Source organism: Lonchura striata, chromosome 15 (genome assembly GCF_050655825.1).
Source record: "Lonchura striata isolate lonStrDom1 chromosome 15, ASM5065582v1, whole genome shotgun sequence".
NCBI lineage: Eukaryota > Metazoa > Chordata > Aves > Passeriformes > Estrildidae > Lonchura > Lonchura striata.
The window spans coordinates 11,669,739-11,687,384 of NC_140717.1; the positions used below are offsets into that span (position 1 = coordinate 11,669,739).

Sequence of the window (17,646 nt, forward strand, 5' to 3'; positions counted from 1 at the left end):
AATTCTCCCATCACTTGGATGGTTGCTTGGATGGATGGCTGGCTGAATGGTGGTTAAGGGGGCTGACCTGGGGGTCTGAGCACTGCTGCCAGACCCTCCCTGCCCTGCTCCCTGTTGAGGGCTGATGTTAAGCCTTGGGAAGTGCTTGCTGAGGCCTCTTCTGGTTTTGGGAAGCTGTTTTTGGGATTTGGTAGTCTGTCCACTCTCTGGATCCAGAGTTTCCATTGCTGTTACAACCCTCAGAGACCTTACAGCTCTCTGAACACTGTGATGGGATGAAGGCATCTCGTACTGCTGCTGAGGTGTGGAGAGACTTCACAGCTTTGTGGCCCTTCATGGCTGATGGCTTAAACTCTGGTGTTCTGCAGTAGTACAGTGTTCACCTTGGATCAAAGGGCAGGGGACCTCCTGAAATGGAAAGTGCCTTGCAAGGTCCTCCTGAGCCTCCTCAAGCTACGTGAAAGCCCAGAAGGAAGAGCATCTGCAGTTGTCTTGCTTTATGTGTATGTGCAGTCTCTTCCATTGCTGGGTGAGGTTGATGCCACCATGGGAAAACTGTACAAAAACGGGTGACACTAGAGCTGCATCAGGCACTGAAGAGCCTTGTTCCTTGGGAAATGGGTATTGTGTGAGAGTGGCAGAAGAGTCCAAGTGAGACCTGCAGATCCACGCCTGGTTGTGATTACGTGTGTGCAGGCTTCCAGCTGGTCACTCTAAAGCTGGCACATGGTGGGTGTATTGCCCCAGAGGTATGACTGAATCCAAGATGCTCTCTCACTGGGGCTTGCCTGCATGTGTCCATGCAATGGAAGCCTTTGCCACAGAATTAGTAAATCCTCACTGTGGCTTTGCCCTTGTGTTTTGTAAGGAAAGAGCTAAAAAGGATTCACTGTGTCTTTAAACTTGCAGATCCTCGAAACCTCCCTGGAAGTAGAGGGGGGAAGGGACCCTTTCAGGATTAATTAAACAGAGATGTCTCACTGTAGACTTCAGGGTTTACTGATAAATGCCAGCCTCTCACCCATGTCTGGTGTGATGCTGTTATTTAATCAGGGCCTTGACAAGGAATCTGAGCAATCTTCCCTTTCTCCTCCTCTGTTTCATTTATCTGTCCTCCCAACCTGTTTGTTTGTGTATGGTTAAGTTTTCCATGCCAGGGAGAAGCAGAGTGGAAATGTCAGGGGTCAGGCTGCAGGCAGGGCAGGCAAGAGCAGGCAGGGGGCAGAAAGCCCAGCTCTTCAGCCTTGGAGTTTCTGAGAAACAGAGATAGGTTGTTCCAGGCAAAATTAACTCCTTCAGCACAGCTGCCTTCTGCTTAAGACCTGCAGGAAAGGAGGCAAGGCGGGTACATTAAGACACTGACCTCAGACTTCATCCTTCTATCCTTGCAGTCCTGTGGGTAATGGGTGCTCCTGATGCCATTTTGCTCACCCTCTTGTTGAAGCCTTGCTGGCCCATCTGCCTTGACAGCTCTGCTGTCTGGGGGATGAAGCTGTGTGGATCCAGACCTGAGGAGGATGGCAGATAGCAGAATTCATTGCAGTACTGTTATGGATACCTGAGTTATTTGGCACATTTCCCAGTGGACAAAGTGTTCATCTATGGAGGATGTGAAGCTGCTGCTCAGAGACATGCCTTTGAGTAGACACGTGACTTGGGTTTGTTATTCAGAAGTTACTGAAGACCAGTCTGGATACCCTTGGCTAGAGAAAAAACAAATTTTGATATTGTGTCAGTAGACTTGGTATCTCACAGGCTCTCAGCTGTGCGCTCTGTGGTGGTTCACCAAGTACATCAGCCCAGCTGATGCTGCCATGGTGGCTGGGGTTGGGTAAAGATTTGGTTGTGTGGACCAAGCTGTTGAACTTGCACTTCACCCCACCTGTGTGAGGGAAAAGCCTAATCAGGGTGGGGTGGAGGATTTTGTCTGTTTGTTTGGTGATGCCTTTGCATGTGTGTTGTGGCAGCAGAGCCGGTGCCGCAGAGCTGAATTCTGCCTGGTTTGACAGTGTTTGCCTTGCAGGCAGTGTCCTGCCTGGGACAGCTGTGGGCAGAGATTTCAATGTCCTTACGCCCTGCTAGTGGGATGGTCTGGACTTCTGCACTGACTGGATCTAGACCAGGTTAACAGCAGTTCTCACAAACAGCCGTAGTTACAAATGGGGTAGGAATGAACCACAGAAGAGAATCAGAGAACTGGGTTGGAAGGGTCATCTCATTCCAGCTGTGGGCAAGGACACCTTTCACTAGACCAGGTTGCTCCAAGCTCCATCCAGCCTGGCCTTGAACACATGCAGGGATAGGGCAGGCACAACTTCTCTGGGCAATCTGTGCCAGTGTTTCAGTACACTCAGAGTAGATAATTTCTTCCCAATATCCAATCTGATCCTGCCCTTCCTCAGAGGGAGGCCATTCCCCCTTGTCTTACTACTCCAGGTCCTGGTTAGAAGTCCTTCTGCAATTCTCTTGGTGTTCCTGTAGGCTGCTCCATGCAGTGAAGTCTCTTTGTGCCAGTGCTTGGGTGCTGCTCAGCCCCGTGTTCCTCCCCTGCCCTTGGCAGGAGCAACTGGGGCTGCTGGCCCCCACTCCCTGGGGAGGTGCCGCAAGGCAGAGCCCACACAATCCCCAGCATAGTGGAGTGAACTAATTGTCTGCTGTTCTTTCATTTTCCAGGAGTATTGAAATTGTTGTGGGTCATAAATCACGTGAGCATATGGCCGGAAGGAGAACACAGGCCCATATTTCAGCGTTGGGCTGGAAGATGAGACTGTTCGTCCTGTGTTGTACAGGCCTGTGTTGTTGATTTACTGGCCTGTGAAACTTCAGAGTTAATTTTTTGTTGAAGCAAGGAAAGTCTGTCTACCTGTGACTTTCATGCTTCAACAGCTGTTTGCTCCTGATTCGTTGCTATTCTGAGGATTTCATGAAGACTCTCCACAGTGATGTGACAATTGGAAGTAAAAGATGAGCTTATATTCTTCTTACCCTAATAGTGGCACTTACAGCCATATCTAAAATGCCAGGCTTCTTTGTGTGTTTTTTAAATTCTGAATTTCCTTCACTGCCATTGCTCCTCATTTGGTCGTGCATTTCTTCTAATAATTTTTTTTCCTTTCCTTTCAGATAGATTTAATTTTTAAACATGCTGTTCAATCAAACTCTGTTCCTCCATCAGACTTCTGGGCCCCAGCTCAATCACCACACCTTATTGTTGCTTTAGGGGATGTTTCTGAATATGCCAAATCCATTATATGATGACATTTCTATCTCTTTCTCTAGTCAAAACTCAGGGTATACCAGAATTTGGGATTTTTTTTTTTTAGAAGAGGTGTAGCAAGAATTTGCCCAGGAGGTGCTGGGTTGATAGTATCAGCTCTCAATCTGATTTGCCAGCACTTAAATGTTTTCCAGCAGAGATTTTGACCCTTCTTTAAGAAGCTCAGGCCTCCTGACAATTCTGCTTTTTATAGTTATTTCTACAGATAGTTATTTCTTCCAGGTTACTTCTTGCAGAATTTGCCTGTGAATTACTTGCAAGGGACTTGCAGATTGGGAACCCCCTGTTTTTGGAGTGTCAGGTGTCACGCAGCTGGTGCTTCTGAGCACAGAGCAGGTCAAGGAGTGCCCCATAGCATCACAGATTGGTCTGGGCAGGGAGAGACCTTAAAACTCATCTTGTTCCACACCCCTGCCATGGGAGGGACATCTTCCACTAGACCGTGTGCTTAAAGCCCTGTTCAGCCTGTTCTGTCCATCTCTGAACTGTGTCTCTGCAGGTGCCAGCTTTGTCCTGAGGTCTCTGGCCTTCTTTTCTCTTGATCTGTGAATGGTTAAATTGCTTTAACACCTTTTGTTTTCATGAACACTGTTTTCCAAAGTCTCCTCATTCACCCCTGAGAGACCAAACTTCAGCTGGAGGTGTCCTAAAGAGAAATGGGATGTGTTTCAAGGTAGGCTATAAATAAATGGCATAAAAGAGCTAATGATCCTTGATGCTGGTTCTTCTCACTAATGTTAGCCTTTGGTAAACTCCCACTGTGTTTTCAGGGATATCCTTGAACTTGTGTGGTTTAACCCCAAGCATTACTGCACATGAGCACCGTTTCTTGGCGTGCAGGAGCCTGAGATGTGTGAGACCCCTGGGAGGGATTGACTTTGCCTGTGGCAGTTTTGTGTTACGGTCTCTTGTAATTGTGAGTTATAGATGGGGCAGAGGCACCTCTGGGAGCTGCAGGCAGAGCCAGGGAGGAGACAGAGGGACCAAGCAGATCCCTGTCCCTGCCCTGGCAGCCAGGCTGGGTGCAGATGTGGCTTTGGGACATGAGAACACAGGTCCTTGGGGAGCTCTTGGGGAGCAAGGCGACAAAACACCTAAAAGTCTTTGGTCAAGTGTATCTGAGCCTCACAGGAGACTGATAATATTTCAGAGCTAATTCCCTTTTGCTTGGCTAACAAGTGCTCATTTAATTTGCATCCTGAAACTAAATTAATACAAACAAAGTTCTTTGAAGAGAATCTTTAATTCTGTTTTCACTTAAGGAAAATAATTTTCCATGTATGATTTGCAGGGTTTTAATATCCTACTTATTACTGTAATATCTATTTCCCCCCCCCCCCCCAAACAATTGTGTCAAAGCTCTTGCAGAAATCTGATGGAATGCTGGAATTTACGTGTTTCTCTTTCTGTTTGCCCTGTGTATAATAATGAACTATTCACTGCCTTTAGAAATGCATTGGTACACCCCTTCCCTTGCTCATGGAAGTGGGCATTTTACCTTATTTTTGTAATTGTCCAGGTAGTGATTTAATGCAGAATGTTTAAGTAGCATAATTTTCTAATTTTGGCCTGTCCTGAAATAAGGCTAGACAGTGTCCAGAGCTGCTTGTATTTAAGTGAGAGCTTACTGAACGGTTTCATGTGATTTCTGTGCAATCAGAAAATTCCACTTTGGATTTTATTGAAAATCTTTTGTTTGCTTCTGCGTTCTGGCAGTCAAGAGATGGGTTTTGCATGGGCTGGAGCTGTGTGTAAAACTGTCATGTGATAGTTTGCGTACATGTGAAATAAATTTGAAAGCAAAACCCAGTATTTCCTTACTCATCACAGATGTGTCATTTGTCATTCTTGGTGAAAATAGGCTCGGAGCATTTAGTTAGTGCAAGCAGGTGATGTATGCCAGCAGCATGGAAAACACAGGATCAGTCAGCCAATATTCTTTCCTGCCATGGAGGTGATCTTCTCACACTGGGGGCTGGATTCAGAGGCAGGGACATGTCTGAGACAGCCACAGCCCTTCAAAGGAGGGGTTATATGAGAGAAGCTGGTTGTACCCTCTTCTCTTCCAGTGCCAGGTCTGAGTGTCAGTGTGATGGAGCTGGTGGGTGGGGCTTGGGCAGTTCACACCTTGAAGAGATGAACTGAAGTGTTCAGGTATTTTGAACAACAGACCCTGGAAAATAACTTGGAGCTCCACGAGGCTTCACTGGTGTTGGATGGCAGCATCTGGATGTTGTGAGTATTGAGTCAGCTGTGCTGGAAAGGGCTGCAGTTGCTGGACTCATGTTTATTTTCTGTTGGAAGTATCCAGACTTTGTCTGACTGTTGTTGGTGGTTGGTTTGGTTTGATTTTTAATGCCAATTTTCCTTGCTTGGGCAGGGCCACAGTTCTCAGGCTGTGCAGAGCTGAGGAGAGCACAGTGCTGGTGATGGCACCAGAGCTGACCAGCAGTTTGGAGCTGTGAGGTTGGGTTAGGCCCTGTCTGGAAGCTCAGCTTTCTGTGGCTGTCACAGACAAGCAGTGGTACACCTGCATGGGGTAGGCAGGGTCAGGCTGGCAAACAGCAGCACTGCAGCTGGCGTGGGACCTGGTTTGCCAGAATGGTCTTTTGTTCTGTGAGAACCAAACCCCAACATCAGCCACTTCACTGGGGGGTAGGCAGGACCCCCTCTGCGGTTTGTGTTTTGCAGGGAAGCCAGCCTGAGAGTCAGTGTGTTAAACTGAAAAGAGGAACTGAAGGTAGCCAAAAGAGAGGAAGGATATGAGTTAGAAACAGTCGTTGTCCCTGTGGCCACCTAGCAAGGTACAGGAGCTAGTGCTGTCCCAAGGCTCAGAGCTTCTGGCTTACCTTTGTTCTTGGAGAGTCATAGAGATGGAAAACAGTGATTTAACAGTAGCCTCCAGAGAAATAAATAGGTGTAGGCAGTTTCACACTTGCCTTCAGAGCCATGTTGATGTGTTGCTCTCCTGCTGGGCAGTGGCAGCAAGGTGGGGAGCAATGTGTTCCCCATCTCTTGTCTCCTTCTAGCACAGTGGAGGGAACGTAGATTTTAGAACAGCAATGTCATTGTCCTCATATCCACACATCCTTCATTCTGTGTCTTCAAGGTCATGCTACATGTAAGATGAGTGCTGCCTTTTCCATTGATAGGGTTAGCATTTTTCCTACTTCACGTTTTTTTCACCAGTTTATTCTGTTTCTTTCTGTGAGCATGTGGCTCACAGTCTGACTGTAACCCTACAGCCTGACAGCAAACTCTTAATGCTGCTGTGGGTTTGGGCAGCCTCCCTGTCGTGGCGTGCACATCCTTCCATTGCTCCTGGTGAAAACAGGAGCAGGAAAAGAGGTCAAGGGAGAAAAAAGAAAAATATATATTTGCAGCAAGCACTGTGTGTCTCCTGTTATCTGAATTCAGTGCAAGCAGCGAGCTCTAATGGAGCCCCATGCCAGCTTGGAGACCACTGAAAACAAAATAAACATCTCTGCAGCATGGGCTGATACATGCTCCCTTTAGAGCCTCAGGCATCTCCAATTAATCAAGCTGTCTGTGGAGGAAGGGCCTCTGAGGACCAGAGGATGCTGCCAGAGCTGATGGGCTGATGAAGGGGTGGGCAGCAAGCAGCATTAAGGGTAAACAGACTGTGTGTTAGCCTGGGCGTGCCATGCCTTTGGGTGAGTCTTGTGTGTATTGCAGCAAAGTCAGAGCTTTAATCCTGGTTTGCAGGATATATGAGTGCTGTGGGAGGGTGCTCAGCACTGTGCACGCATGTTTGATGAAGAGCCCTTCCTCCTTCCGTGAGAAAGGCTCTCAGAGAGCGCTCAGCTGGCTGGGCCTTGACAATAAATTGAGGGGCTGACCAAGCCAAATGGCTTCTTGAAATGTCATGGAGTGAAATGTGGCTGATACCCTGGAGCTGGGGTGTCTCTGCTGAGTGCTTCTGGTCAGCAACGTGAGGAGTCACCTGTCCCCATTTCCACTGAGCTCGTCCTGACAAGTCCTTGGCATCAGCTGTTCACCTTAACCAACACCAAATTCTGTGCATACAGAGCAGAGAGCAGCCGGGGAGAGCAGCACCTTTAAGTGTCTTATGGGCGGGGATTACACAGAATAAATGAAGGAGTAAAATCAAATTAAGAGGAATGTTCTAGTAATGGGTAGCTGGGGCTTTTCCTTGAGTGCCAGCAGAGCTGGGTGCTCCCAGCCTGTCTCTGTGCCCTCCCAAGCATTGGGAACAGCAGAGACATCCAGCCCAAAGCAGGCACAGGTTGTCAGGGGTGAAGGCACCTGAAAGTGGTGCGGGTTTATGGTGTAAGCAGGTGGCAGATGCCACGTTTGTGTCTAGGAACAAATGCAAGCCCTTGCCTCCTTGTATTCCAGGGTCAAGAAAATGCCTTTGTCAAGGACTTTGTCGGTGCTGCAGAGGTGAGGAGGGAGATGGCTCATTTGTTTATCAACACAAATGAATTAGTTGTGCTTAAAAATAAAATTTTAAAAATAAAATTTCAGGAATAAATTAATCTGTGGAGACTAGGTCCAGTGTCCAGGGAAACATGAAATGTTTTCAGACCTTATTTTTCTCAAAAACTGAAAAGAGATGCTTCTGTGCTGTGTACAAATGCAGAGATATGTGCCTGAACCAATATGTCAAACTGTCATGTGGGAGATTTGGTGAAAAACATCTTGTCCTAAGGGAATAATTTTAAACACTATATGTAGGTTTGCTGCCTCATAAGGGATCATTACTCAAATCTATTCCCTCTTATGGTAGCTTGGCCTCTGCTTAACAGGCACGGAGTGAACAGAAGCCCATTAACGCGTCCTTTAAGAGTGGTTATCAGAGGGTAGAGGGGAAGCAGATCTCTGATCAGGGAATATGGTGTTATTGGCCAAATCCTCAGATTCAGCCGTAACAAGATCAGTGGCAGTGCAGGGCCTTCACGCTTGGCTGGCCATCGAGGGCGCGGCGGGGCCGTGCTGTGCCGGGCAGCCGGACCCTGGGCAGCGCGGGCGCTCAGGCTGTGTCAGAGCGGTGAAGAAGTGTAAGGGATGAGCCCTGCGGCAAGGAGCCATTCTAGGGATCCTCACCTCCTGTTTGTCACTTCAATCTCGAAGGAACGCTGAAATGTGGAGTGGAACCCACTCCCAACCAGACCCCTACCAGACTGCGTCTGTGCTCTCGCTCCTGTGTCTCACTGCTTTCCGTCCTTTTGTTGGTGGTGATTCTGGCAAAAATAGGAAGTATGGCATGATCAGCACCTGAAGAGCAGCGTCAGCTCCTGGTATCTCAGCACAGCATCTGCAGTTACCTTGGCTACACCAGCGCTCCCTCAATTAGCCTCCTCTCTGACAGAAGATGCACTCAATGTGTGGTAGCTGTGCAGGTGAACTTATTTTAAATGGGATTACTTTACTTAAAAATTGGGACACCTCACAGTGCTTGGTGAGGTTATCACAGTAAAGAGAACAAGTTTGTTTTTTCATAATGCATAAGAAGATGCTACATGACAAAAGAGGCTTTATGCTCAGGGTCTCATGAAAAAGGGAGAAGGAAGCTGGAGGGACTGAAGGTGTATACACATGCTGTCTGCAGAGTAAGGTGAATGCCAGGGTCTAACCTCACTAAAGAAATGTGTTTTTCCTGAGCTGAAATGGAAAAGCAGCCTGTAGTGTGTGTATTGAATTTTTTTGTGGTGCAGAACTCCTGGTTCTCTTCCTGTGTCCCAGCTGCAGGCTCCAACGCTGCTGGCCAGGCTCCTGGGTTAGTCACCACACTGCCATTAATGCTGTGTAAACAAACAAACAAACAAGCAGCAACCTTTTCTTTTTGAAGGCTGTATGCCTTTGCAAAGTAGAGCAGAACGAAAGAGCAGCTTCCTAAAATGTGCAAGGTCAGAGCAGGGGGTCGGGCCTGGAGGGAGGCTGGGGAGCCTGGCTGGGCGCTCTCTTCTCGCTGTTTGTCTGGGGCTGAATGGCTGGAGTGTGTTTGGCTGGGTAAAGCTTGGTCAGAAGCTCTTACCTAAAAGTAAACTGGCTCTTGAGACCACCACAGCATCACCAACAGCAATGGGGAAGGACACCATCACAAAGGAGTATTTTCCAGATTTCTTTTGGTCTTTGGTCGCTTTAATGCTTTGAGTTTCATGCCTTTCATTTGAACATGACATGAGCTTATAGATGATGTTTGATTTTTTACCTCTGCCTTCAGCATTTGCTGTTTCCAAGTAGCACACACTGTCCTTTGCACAGGGTGGTTGTGCTTTTGTCAGTCCCAGGGTTCTGTGTCATGTCCTTTGGTTTGGAGGGGAAGTCTCCACCCAGACCATCTCAAGATCTTGGGTGTGGAGGCTGGCCCTTATTAGAAGTGTACTGCTTTTTTTAATAACTCAGATTTCTTGCAGTAATTGCTAATAGAGGCAGTTGTGCAGCTTAAAGCTAATTAGTTAGAAAATTCCGTGCTTTCAGTGAGGTACTTCATGACTGACAGTGATTTATCTGGAACTTGGCAGCTGTGAGGCAATGATGTGGTGACACCATCTTGCATTACCTGACTAATTTTAACGTGCCGAGTCACGTCCATCTCAGCTACCAGGACTGCTCTGGACCGTGGACATTGTGGCTGGGGAGTGCCGGGACACTGTGGCTGTGAGGGAGGAGGCAAACAGGATGGCTGGTGGAACAGGTCTGCTGGGAGAGTGTTACTGTTCTGCACAAGCATCAGGCAGTATCTCATGCTTGAGAACATAATTCTTACCAGGTGGATCAGCACAACTTTAATTTTTTGCTACAAAGGTTTTTTTTCTTGGAAAGCATAATACTTTTGTCAAGACAGAAATACTGGAAAAAAGTAAATTGCACTGAAAATTTCCATCCAGATTGGCTTTGAGAATTCTTGTGCCAGTGCAAGCTTTGCTGCGAGCTGTCTTTGTTTTGGATTTGAATACGTCATTTTTTGTGCTCGTTAACGACAGACAGGAGAGCTGGAGCTCCCACAGTGGTGTCCCATGGTGAGCAGTGTCAGTCAGTGTTGGCTTTGCAAACTGAGGCTCAGTTCCTGCTCACCTCTTTTACTTGGGTTTTCCTCTCAAGCTAAGGAATCTTGTTCATCCGTGTGGGATTTTGTTTTGATTTCTTTATCAGTAGTTTGCTTATGAATTTTATCCACAGCAAAATGGCTTAGAAATAATTTGCTGATTTACAAGCAAATAAGCTTAATTTTTAATTCACTAATTCCTTGTGGCTTATGAATTTGTTCACATAGTCATTGCTGAGGACAAGCTCTGTTCGAGGTGTTGGGGTGCCTGCACAGCTGGAGCAGGGGAGCTCTGGCTCCGATCCCAGCCTGGGAATGTGCCACCTCTGCCTTGGCTGTTGGGGGTCTCCTGTAGCCCTTGTAGAAACACTGCTGGGACCCCTGGGCCCCTTGTGGCAGCAGTTCAGCTGTAGGACTCTTTCCTCTTTCTCTGCAGGAGAGGAAGAGAGCTGCTGTCACAAGGACTAATCTCAAGGCGCTGGCTCTTCCTGTGCCGAGCCCAGCATGTCCTGTGCAGTCAGGGAGACCTAAGAATAAAAACAGTGGGTACTGCATGTCTTGTGAGCAAATACAAGTAAGGAAAACATTTCCTGTTCACAATTTTTTGCACAATCCCATCTGAGTTTTGAATAGTTTATAAATAAAAAATGTCTTAGGTATACTTGCATTCTGGACAGTAAGTTAAATTGAACACCTGATCAAATAGCAGTTATTCAGGGAGTCTGGGGTTTTTGCCCTGTGATTTTCCCAAAGCTGTAGGACTCAGGGGTGACAAAAAAAAAGAATAAAAGCTCCACGTGCTGGGAGAGGATCTGTGCCAACACCTCTTTGCCTGCTGGAATTTCGGGTATCACACAGCAACCTCCACTCCATGCTTCTGCTCAGCCCCTCAGTGCTGCCTGTTCATCAAAACTAAAACCACCCAACCCATCTGCAGGGAGCTGGAATCCGTTTGGGTGTAGACAGTGTGAGCAGCTTTGCCCTGCTGCTGCTGGATCCTCGACTGGAGCAGCACCAGAGGGTGCCTGGGGAAAAGCAATTGCAGAGCCTGTCTGAGGTGTGCAGTGGAGCTCTCTGTGGATTTTGCACATTGCAGGGCTGACCCAGCAGCAGTGCTGCTCTGGAGCCAGGTTCCTTCTCCCAGCATTTATGGCATCATGTCCTCAGATTCTTGGTAGTTCCTGTGTGGTGTTGTTATACTGTTTTAGTTATGAGCATCTCTGACATCCTGTGATAATCAAGCATTAATAGCTTTTTCCAGTTTAAACCAGGGACTTCCAGGTTAGTTTAACATCATTTTTAAATATCATTGTGATTGTGTAACAAGCTGTTCAGTTCTGGTTTTGTATCTGGTATAGCAGGAGGTTCAGTGAAAGTAATATGAGTTGCCCCATGAAGTGTGGTATCCCTACACTGCTTGGCTTTGTGGAACAGGAGAAAGGTGATGGGAAGAAAAGTTCTGAGTTGTTAAAATATTTACAACTGTTTTTTGGCATCTTTTCATGTTCTACCCATTTTAGCTATTCTTCACATTAACTGTAAAAGCTGGAGGAAAAAGGCCTGTGGACGTTGTTTAGGGTGTTTCAGATAAAGTCTTACATTTCTGTGGTTAACAGAAACTAATGATAGCTAAAGATCATACCAAGTCCTAAAATGAACAAAATTTTAAGAAAAATGTCATCATGGTGCTCCATTAACAGAGGGGAAGAGGGAGACCGATGCTGGGACTGACCACGAGGGCACGGAGGATTCGGGGCTGGCGTCCTGCTTGGTGGTGTCTCAGCATCTGTTTCCAGCAGCGGAGGGTGTGCAGGGAAGGAAAATTCCTGATTGTGCTGCTGTCTAGGACACACTCATCAGTCCCAGGTCCATCCCTGGTGTTCAGACACATCGTTGGTTTCTCTCAGGTGGTGTTCTTCTGGCCCAGAACCAGCCACAGGACCTCACTTTGGGCTGGGGAGGGGGAGCCATACCTTTGGTGGTGACTCGGTGGTGGCAACACACGGCATCCTCCGAGCCGGAGATGCAGGAGAGGGGTGTGGGGTGAGGGTGTGGCAACACCACTGGCAGGCTGCGAGTTGATGGGGTTGCTTGTCACAGGCCTCCTAACCTCTCTCTGTGAACCCTTTGCAGCCCACGACCTTCCCCCGAGCAAGACCTCGGCGGCGGCGGCGCAGACGGGCACCCACCTGCAGTGCCTCTCGGTCCACTGCACGGACGACGTGGGCGAGGCGAAGGGCCGGACTGCGGTGCCGACGTGGAGGTCCCTGCACTCGGACATCTCCAACAGATTCGGGACTTTTGTGGCTGCCCTGACTTGAACAAAAGAAATTATTATTTTTTTTTCTTTTTTTTTTAATTTCAAAGGGCCGCTACTGCTAGGTGGACTATTTTTCTAGGTTGGTACCTGCTTAGTGGCATATGGACTGGAAAGGGTTAATTTAAAGTAAACCTCAACTTTTTTTTAATCTTCTGCCACAGTATGTTACCAGTGTTAACCCTTCTGCAGTTAGCACACTTTTGCTTAAGATTTTCCTGCTAGACCACTTTTTCCCATTATTCTGTAACCTTGGCATACATTTATAGATGAGGCCTTTTCCTTTTTCATCTCAGTGTGTGTCCAAGTCACGTATGTCATAATAAGACAAAGATTCTCCTCTTCTTCCTCTTCCTCCTCCTCCTTTTCTTCCTCATTTGCTTTGTTTTTCTTTTTTTTTTTTCCTGTTTCATTTTGTTTTGCTTTGTTCAGTGCTTATTAGGATGGTAATCCTGAGGAGCAGCAGTTCAGGAATAAACACCAGTGAAAGCGAAATGGTCAGCATTAAATCATACGTTACAGTGACACCCAGCTTTTGCCAGTCTCCTACAAACCAAGCAGTTAATGCTCTGTTGAATGTTCAGGCATGGACCTGCCCTTTCCTGAGAGAATGAGGCTCTGCTTTCAGCCTCGTTGTGCTCTGTGCCTCCTGGTGAGGCCAGGATGCTCTTCCTCTGTGTACCTGGGTGTAGTCCTGGGATGGAGCTCTGTCATGAATGGGCTGGTTCAGGCACAGCAGGGAAGGTATGGAGAGGTTTTTCTAAATGAGTTTAATGGTCATTATCTCCTCCTCCAAAGACCCAGGCTCCTTCTTGCTTGCCTGGGCTCAGTGGTGCTCCTGCAGTTCCCACTTTATTGATAGTGGAGAAGAAAATCCCCTGCACCCTGCCCATTTTTTGGCCATTTTAAACTGTAGAAAGATGCTGTTGATTGGCAGCAGGTCCAGTGTCCCCTGCACTTGCCTGGGGGTGCCCCAGCCCCTGCCACAACAGGTCCCATGTCTCAGTGCAGTGGCAGGGTTCAGGGATGACCCAGGTTGGAAGATGCAAGGGTCTGTGTGCCCAGGGGTGGCATTTCCTAGTCAGCCAGGGCAGGGAGACCTGGTGTCACAATCCCCCACACTCATTCAAGGCCCCATTTCTGCCACGCACTGAAGAGCAGCGTTGCTGGATGCACACAATAAAAGGAAAGCCATACTTTCCTGCTCGGGCTAGATAATGCTCATTTGAGATGAAAGTTGGAAGCAAACCAGATAAACCCACAAGCTGACACGGTGCCCAGGAGTGGCCCCGTCCTGCCTCGTGCCTGCAGCTCACCTCCCACAGCTCCTGGAGCTCAGGAACAGCACTAGAAGGTTTGGTTTTGGTTGTGAAATAAAGGTTGGCCTCTCTAGGGTTATTTATTCATGATTTCACAAATGTGTCCCTGCTAAAGGGATAGACTTGAAGACTGCTTTATATTTTATCTTTGATGATTGTGCTGGGTCTTTAATTAATTTTAACGTAATATTCTTGGTAGACACCAACAGAGAGGAAATTCTGCCTAAAAAGCCAAGGGTGGTCTGGAATCCTCACTCTCAGTCATATGTGGCTTCAGAGAGACTCACAGTGTTTGGAAATGTGATTTGAATGTGCTCTTATTAACCATGCATGGATTGATTTATGGGTCTGGTCAATGAATTGACTTTGGATAAATTTGGATAGTTTTTAATCTTGGTTTTCAATATTATTTTACTTTGTATTAAAGCTGGAGCTTCCACGAGGATGAGGATTTTTGCCCATCCTGGAGCAACTGGCTGTGGAGCTGCCTCACACCCACTTGGTTTGGATCAAAAAGCTGGGATGGTCTGTACCTCTGTCGGGGTGTGCAACCAGGAGTGCAGAGCTCCTCCTGCACCTGCAATAAAATGTCACCATCCCCAATAAAGTATCTCCTAGTAATCACTGTCAGCCCCCTTCCAGAAGATGCCTCTTTGCCTGTGATTCCTCAAATCCTGGCTTTCCTAAGTGTATGTTTAATTTTAAATCCTGTCAGCAGAGCACGTGTGCTGCTGTGGGAGCTCAGTCTGCAGCCGGGGGCCCTGGGGTGACACCAGTCACTGCGTTCCATCACTTACAGCTGAAAATTTTGGCCAAGTTCATGGTCTGGTGGCATTTCTGCTTGGAGTGCAGTCCCTTGCCTTGTGCTTTGTTTTTAGTTTTTCCTGCTGCACTGAAGAGAACAGGTTTTTCAGGCTTCCTGAGGTCAGGGATGCACACCCTGTGCCACGGGAAGGAACCTGTCAGGGAACACTGAGTTCAGATGCTTTTAAAGAGAAATCCCTGTTTGAGTGGAGCTGTGGTGGCTTGGTCTCACCACCCAGTTCTGCTGGCTCATCTCAGCAGCTTGTGCTTCTCTCCTGGAGTGTTCTCATCCACTTGGAACTTGCTTTCTGGAAACGCAGAGCGTAAGCAATTCCTTTAAAATCAGTGGAATCCTGTGAGGTGAGGAGGTGTCCTGAGGCCAGGGGCTGTGTCTCCAGGTGCTGAGCTGTGCCACGTGGAGCTGTGGGTGTTGTGGCTCTTGGCCACCTCTGGCTCTGCTCCAGGCAGTGGATGCAGTGCAGGGTTGGGACTGTCAGAGAGTGAGGAGTTGAGGCAGTGGCTGGCTGTGTGCTGGGCTCACTGGCCGTGGAGTTTAACTGAATCTTACGGTCACACACAGTCCTCTTGCTGACCTCCTGTCTGTTTGATCTTGATTGAATGAGCTCTGCTTGAGGCAGCTGTTAGCCAGGACCAACCAAACCTGTGCTTTGGGTTTCGTTGCTTTTTTTGCCAAAGATCAGAACAGAAATTCTACATTCTGACCAGGACAGGCATCGTGTCCTGCTCATCACCTGGGGATGTTGTACGGACAGCATATACAAAAGGCTCAAGCTTTGTCACAGTGCTGGTGGCACCTGCAGTAATTTCATTGTACCCATTTTCTCCATTGATTTTACACTGAAAGCACTGATCAGTTTTTTTAATACATATAAAGTGTCAGTATGGCCTGACATGGTAAGAATGGAAATTTTGTCATTTTCTGAATAATAATATTCCAACTGAAACATGCTTGGGAGCTGTAGGTAAAAGCTAGTTGTGGAAGAGGTAAGTTGCACTCTTGTGGAGAGGGAAACTGAGGCACAGGCAGCAGCAGGAGACTGAGGGAACAGTGGCAGGGCTGAGCTGCACTGGGGTCTGACCTCTGCTTGCTGCAGAGCCCCATGCCCGAGGCTCACTTCCTTCAGGGGCTGAGTTGGGTCAACAGGGGGAGAATTTTATCAGATACATGTTCCCCAAATGCCTGGGAGAAACCTCCTGCCTGTGTGTCCTCCATGGCTTCCAGATGGGGGGCAGCTGGACAAGAAGCCGAAGAGCTTCTTGTGGGACGAGGTACAATCTGCTTTGGATTGTGAGCAGCAGCTCCCGTGGGGCTTTGCCTTTTGCTGTGGGGATTCTCCTGGCGCCGGAGGCTCCCACGCAGCCTCGGGGCTGGGTCGGGGGAGCCAGGACGTTCCCCATCTCCTGGCCCTGTGTCCTGGCTCCCTCTGTGTTCCCTAAAACAAGCCCTGTGCTTAGTCTGCAAGTTGCAGTGTCGTAGCAGACTGAGCAAAATTTCCCTTGCTTTTCAATTGGGAGGAGTGATCAAATACCTCTTTGCCAAAAAAGGACAGAATAGGCCTCATTTATTAAATAATCTTGCAGATTTTCTCCAGATCACATTCTCTTGGGGTTACTTGCTCTCTGCTGTTTGAGCATCAGTAAGAGGCTTTTGGCTTGTTACTTAGTCAAGGTTTTTAGTGTCTGCAGCTGGGAGGGGGATGAGCACCAGAATTCTGTCACCTGGATCACCTGGGGAGTTGTGCAGGTCCTGTGGTCTCCATGGTCACTCTGGTCCTTGGGAACCTGGGATTGGGACTGGACTTCCAGGCACCACCAATAAGGCAAAAAGTTCCAGTTTTGGGAGGTGAAAGGGACGAGGTGAGCACAGCAGTGGGACGGGCACTGGGTGAGTGGCGAGGACAACAAATCAAACTGGTACATTTGACTTACTTTTGTTAAGCTGCAGTGTAAGGTTTTGTCAGCCAGTGGATTCACAGCTGTTCAAGGGATGGTGTGTAAGAGCATAACCCATTTTTATAGAATTGTTTCTTCTTTAATGCTTAAGGCTAATGGAGGAAATAGTCTAATTTTGTCTTAGAAATTCTCTATTAAAATTGTTGCTTTGAGTCCATCCGCTCATAGGTTCTCTGACTGATGAAACTGCAGGTTCTGATTTCCGGCAGTTATAACTTTATCACTTTTCACTACCCAAGAATATTACAGCTTTAAAACAGCCTTAAGCAAAAGGATATTACTTCTTTGTACTAAATTTGGTTCATGGAAAAGAAAAAAAAAGAAACCTCAAAACACTGGTAATCCGTACTGCATTAGCAAACTCTTCTGAAAAATGTTATTGCACATGTAAAATATGAAAACTTGACTCTGCTGTGTGTTAGGCAATCCTGTAACCTTTTTTTCTTTTTTTTTTTTTTTCTTTTTTTTTTTTTTTAATTCTTGTTAAATTCATTTCCTAAATGCTTGGTTGGAAGACTGTGACGATAGCTCATGAAATTGAGTGTTATTTTTCTTTTTTTTTAAATATGTAAAGTGCAGTCTTCTGTATTCCTGCATATTGTACATATCTGTATATGTTTTACTGAGCAACTAAATAACAATAAATATGATGTTAATGGTGGCTACTCTATATTTCATACCAGGTTTGTTGATTTTTTTAGTAAGTTAATTTTTTTTAGCAGGGATGTGAAGAAGTGAATGGATACTGTTCATATTCAGGTAAGCCCTGGACCTTATGATGGGTACAAATTTGCCCATGATCTGGGCACGTGGGGCTCCCGGGAGGTTTGGGGTGCACTTTGTTGATTCCTCTCTGCCATCAGTGGCATCCCTCTGCCCAGCAGAATTGGTGGGGTTTAAATTTTACTTATTTTTGATCCTG

The 17,646-nt window shown here is 47.2% G+C and overlaps 1 protein-coding gene across 2 annotated transcripts in view; it reads left to right on the top strand.

The window, feature by feature from the left end:
- The window catches only part of MN1 (MN1 proto-oncogene, transcriptional regulator), a 34,654-nt gene extending 17,260 nt beyond the window's left edge, over positions 1-17,394 (top strand). Inside the window, exon 2 of one of the 2 annotated variants that reach the window (XM_085593176.1) lies at positions 2,674-9,167. In XM_085593176.1, coding sequence (XP_085449302.1) covers positions 2,674-2,765 — 92 coding nt within the window. In that variant the 3' untranslated portion in view covers positions 2,766-9,167. Of the gene's footprint in view, positions 1-2,673; positions 9,168-12,443 lie in introns of those variants that run through there. The other variant, XM_021544725.4, reaches the window with a different exon arrangement.
- The last annotated feature ends 252 nt before the right edge of the window (positions 17,395-17,646 follow it).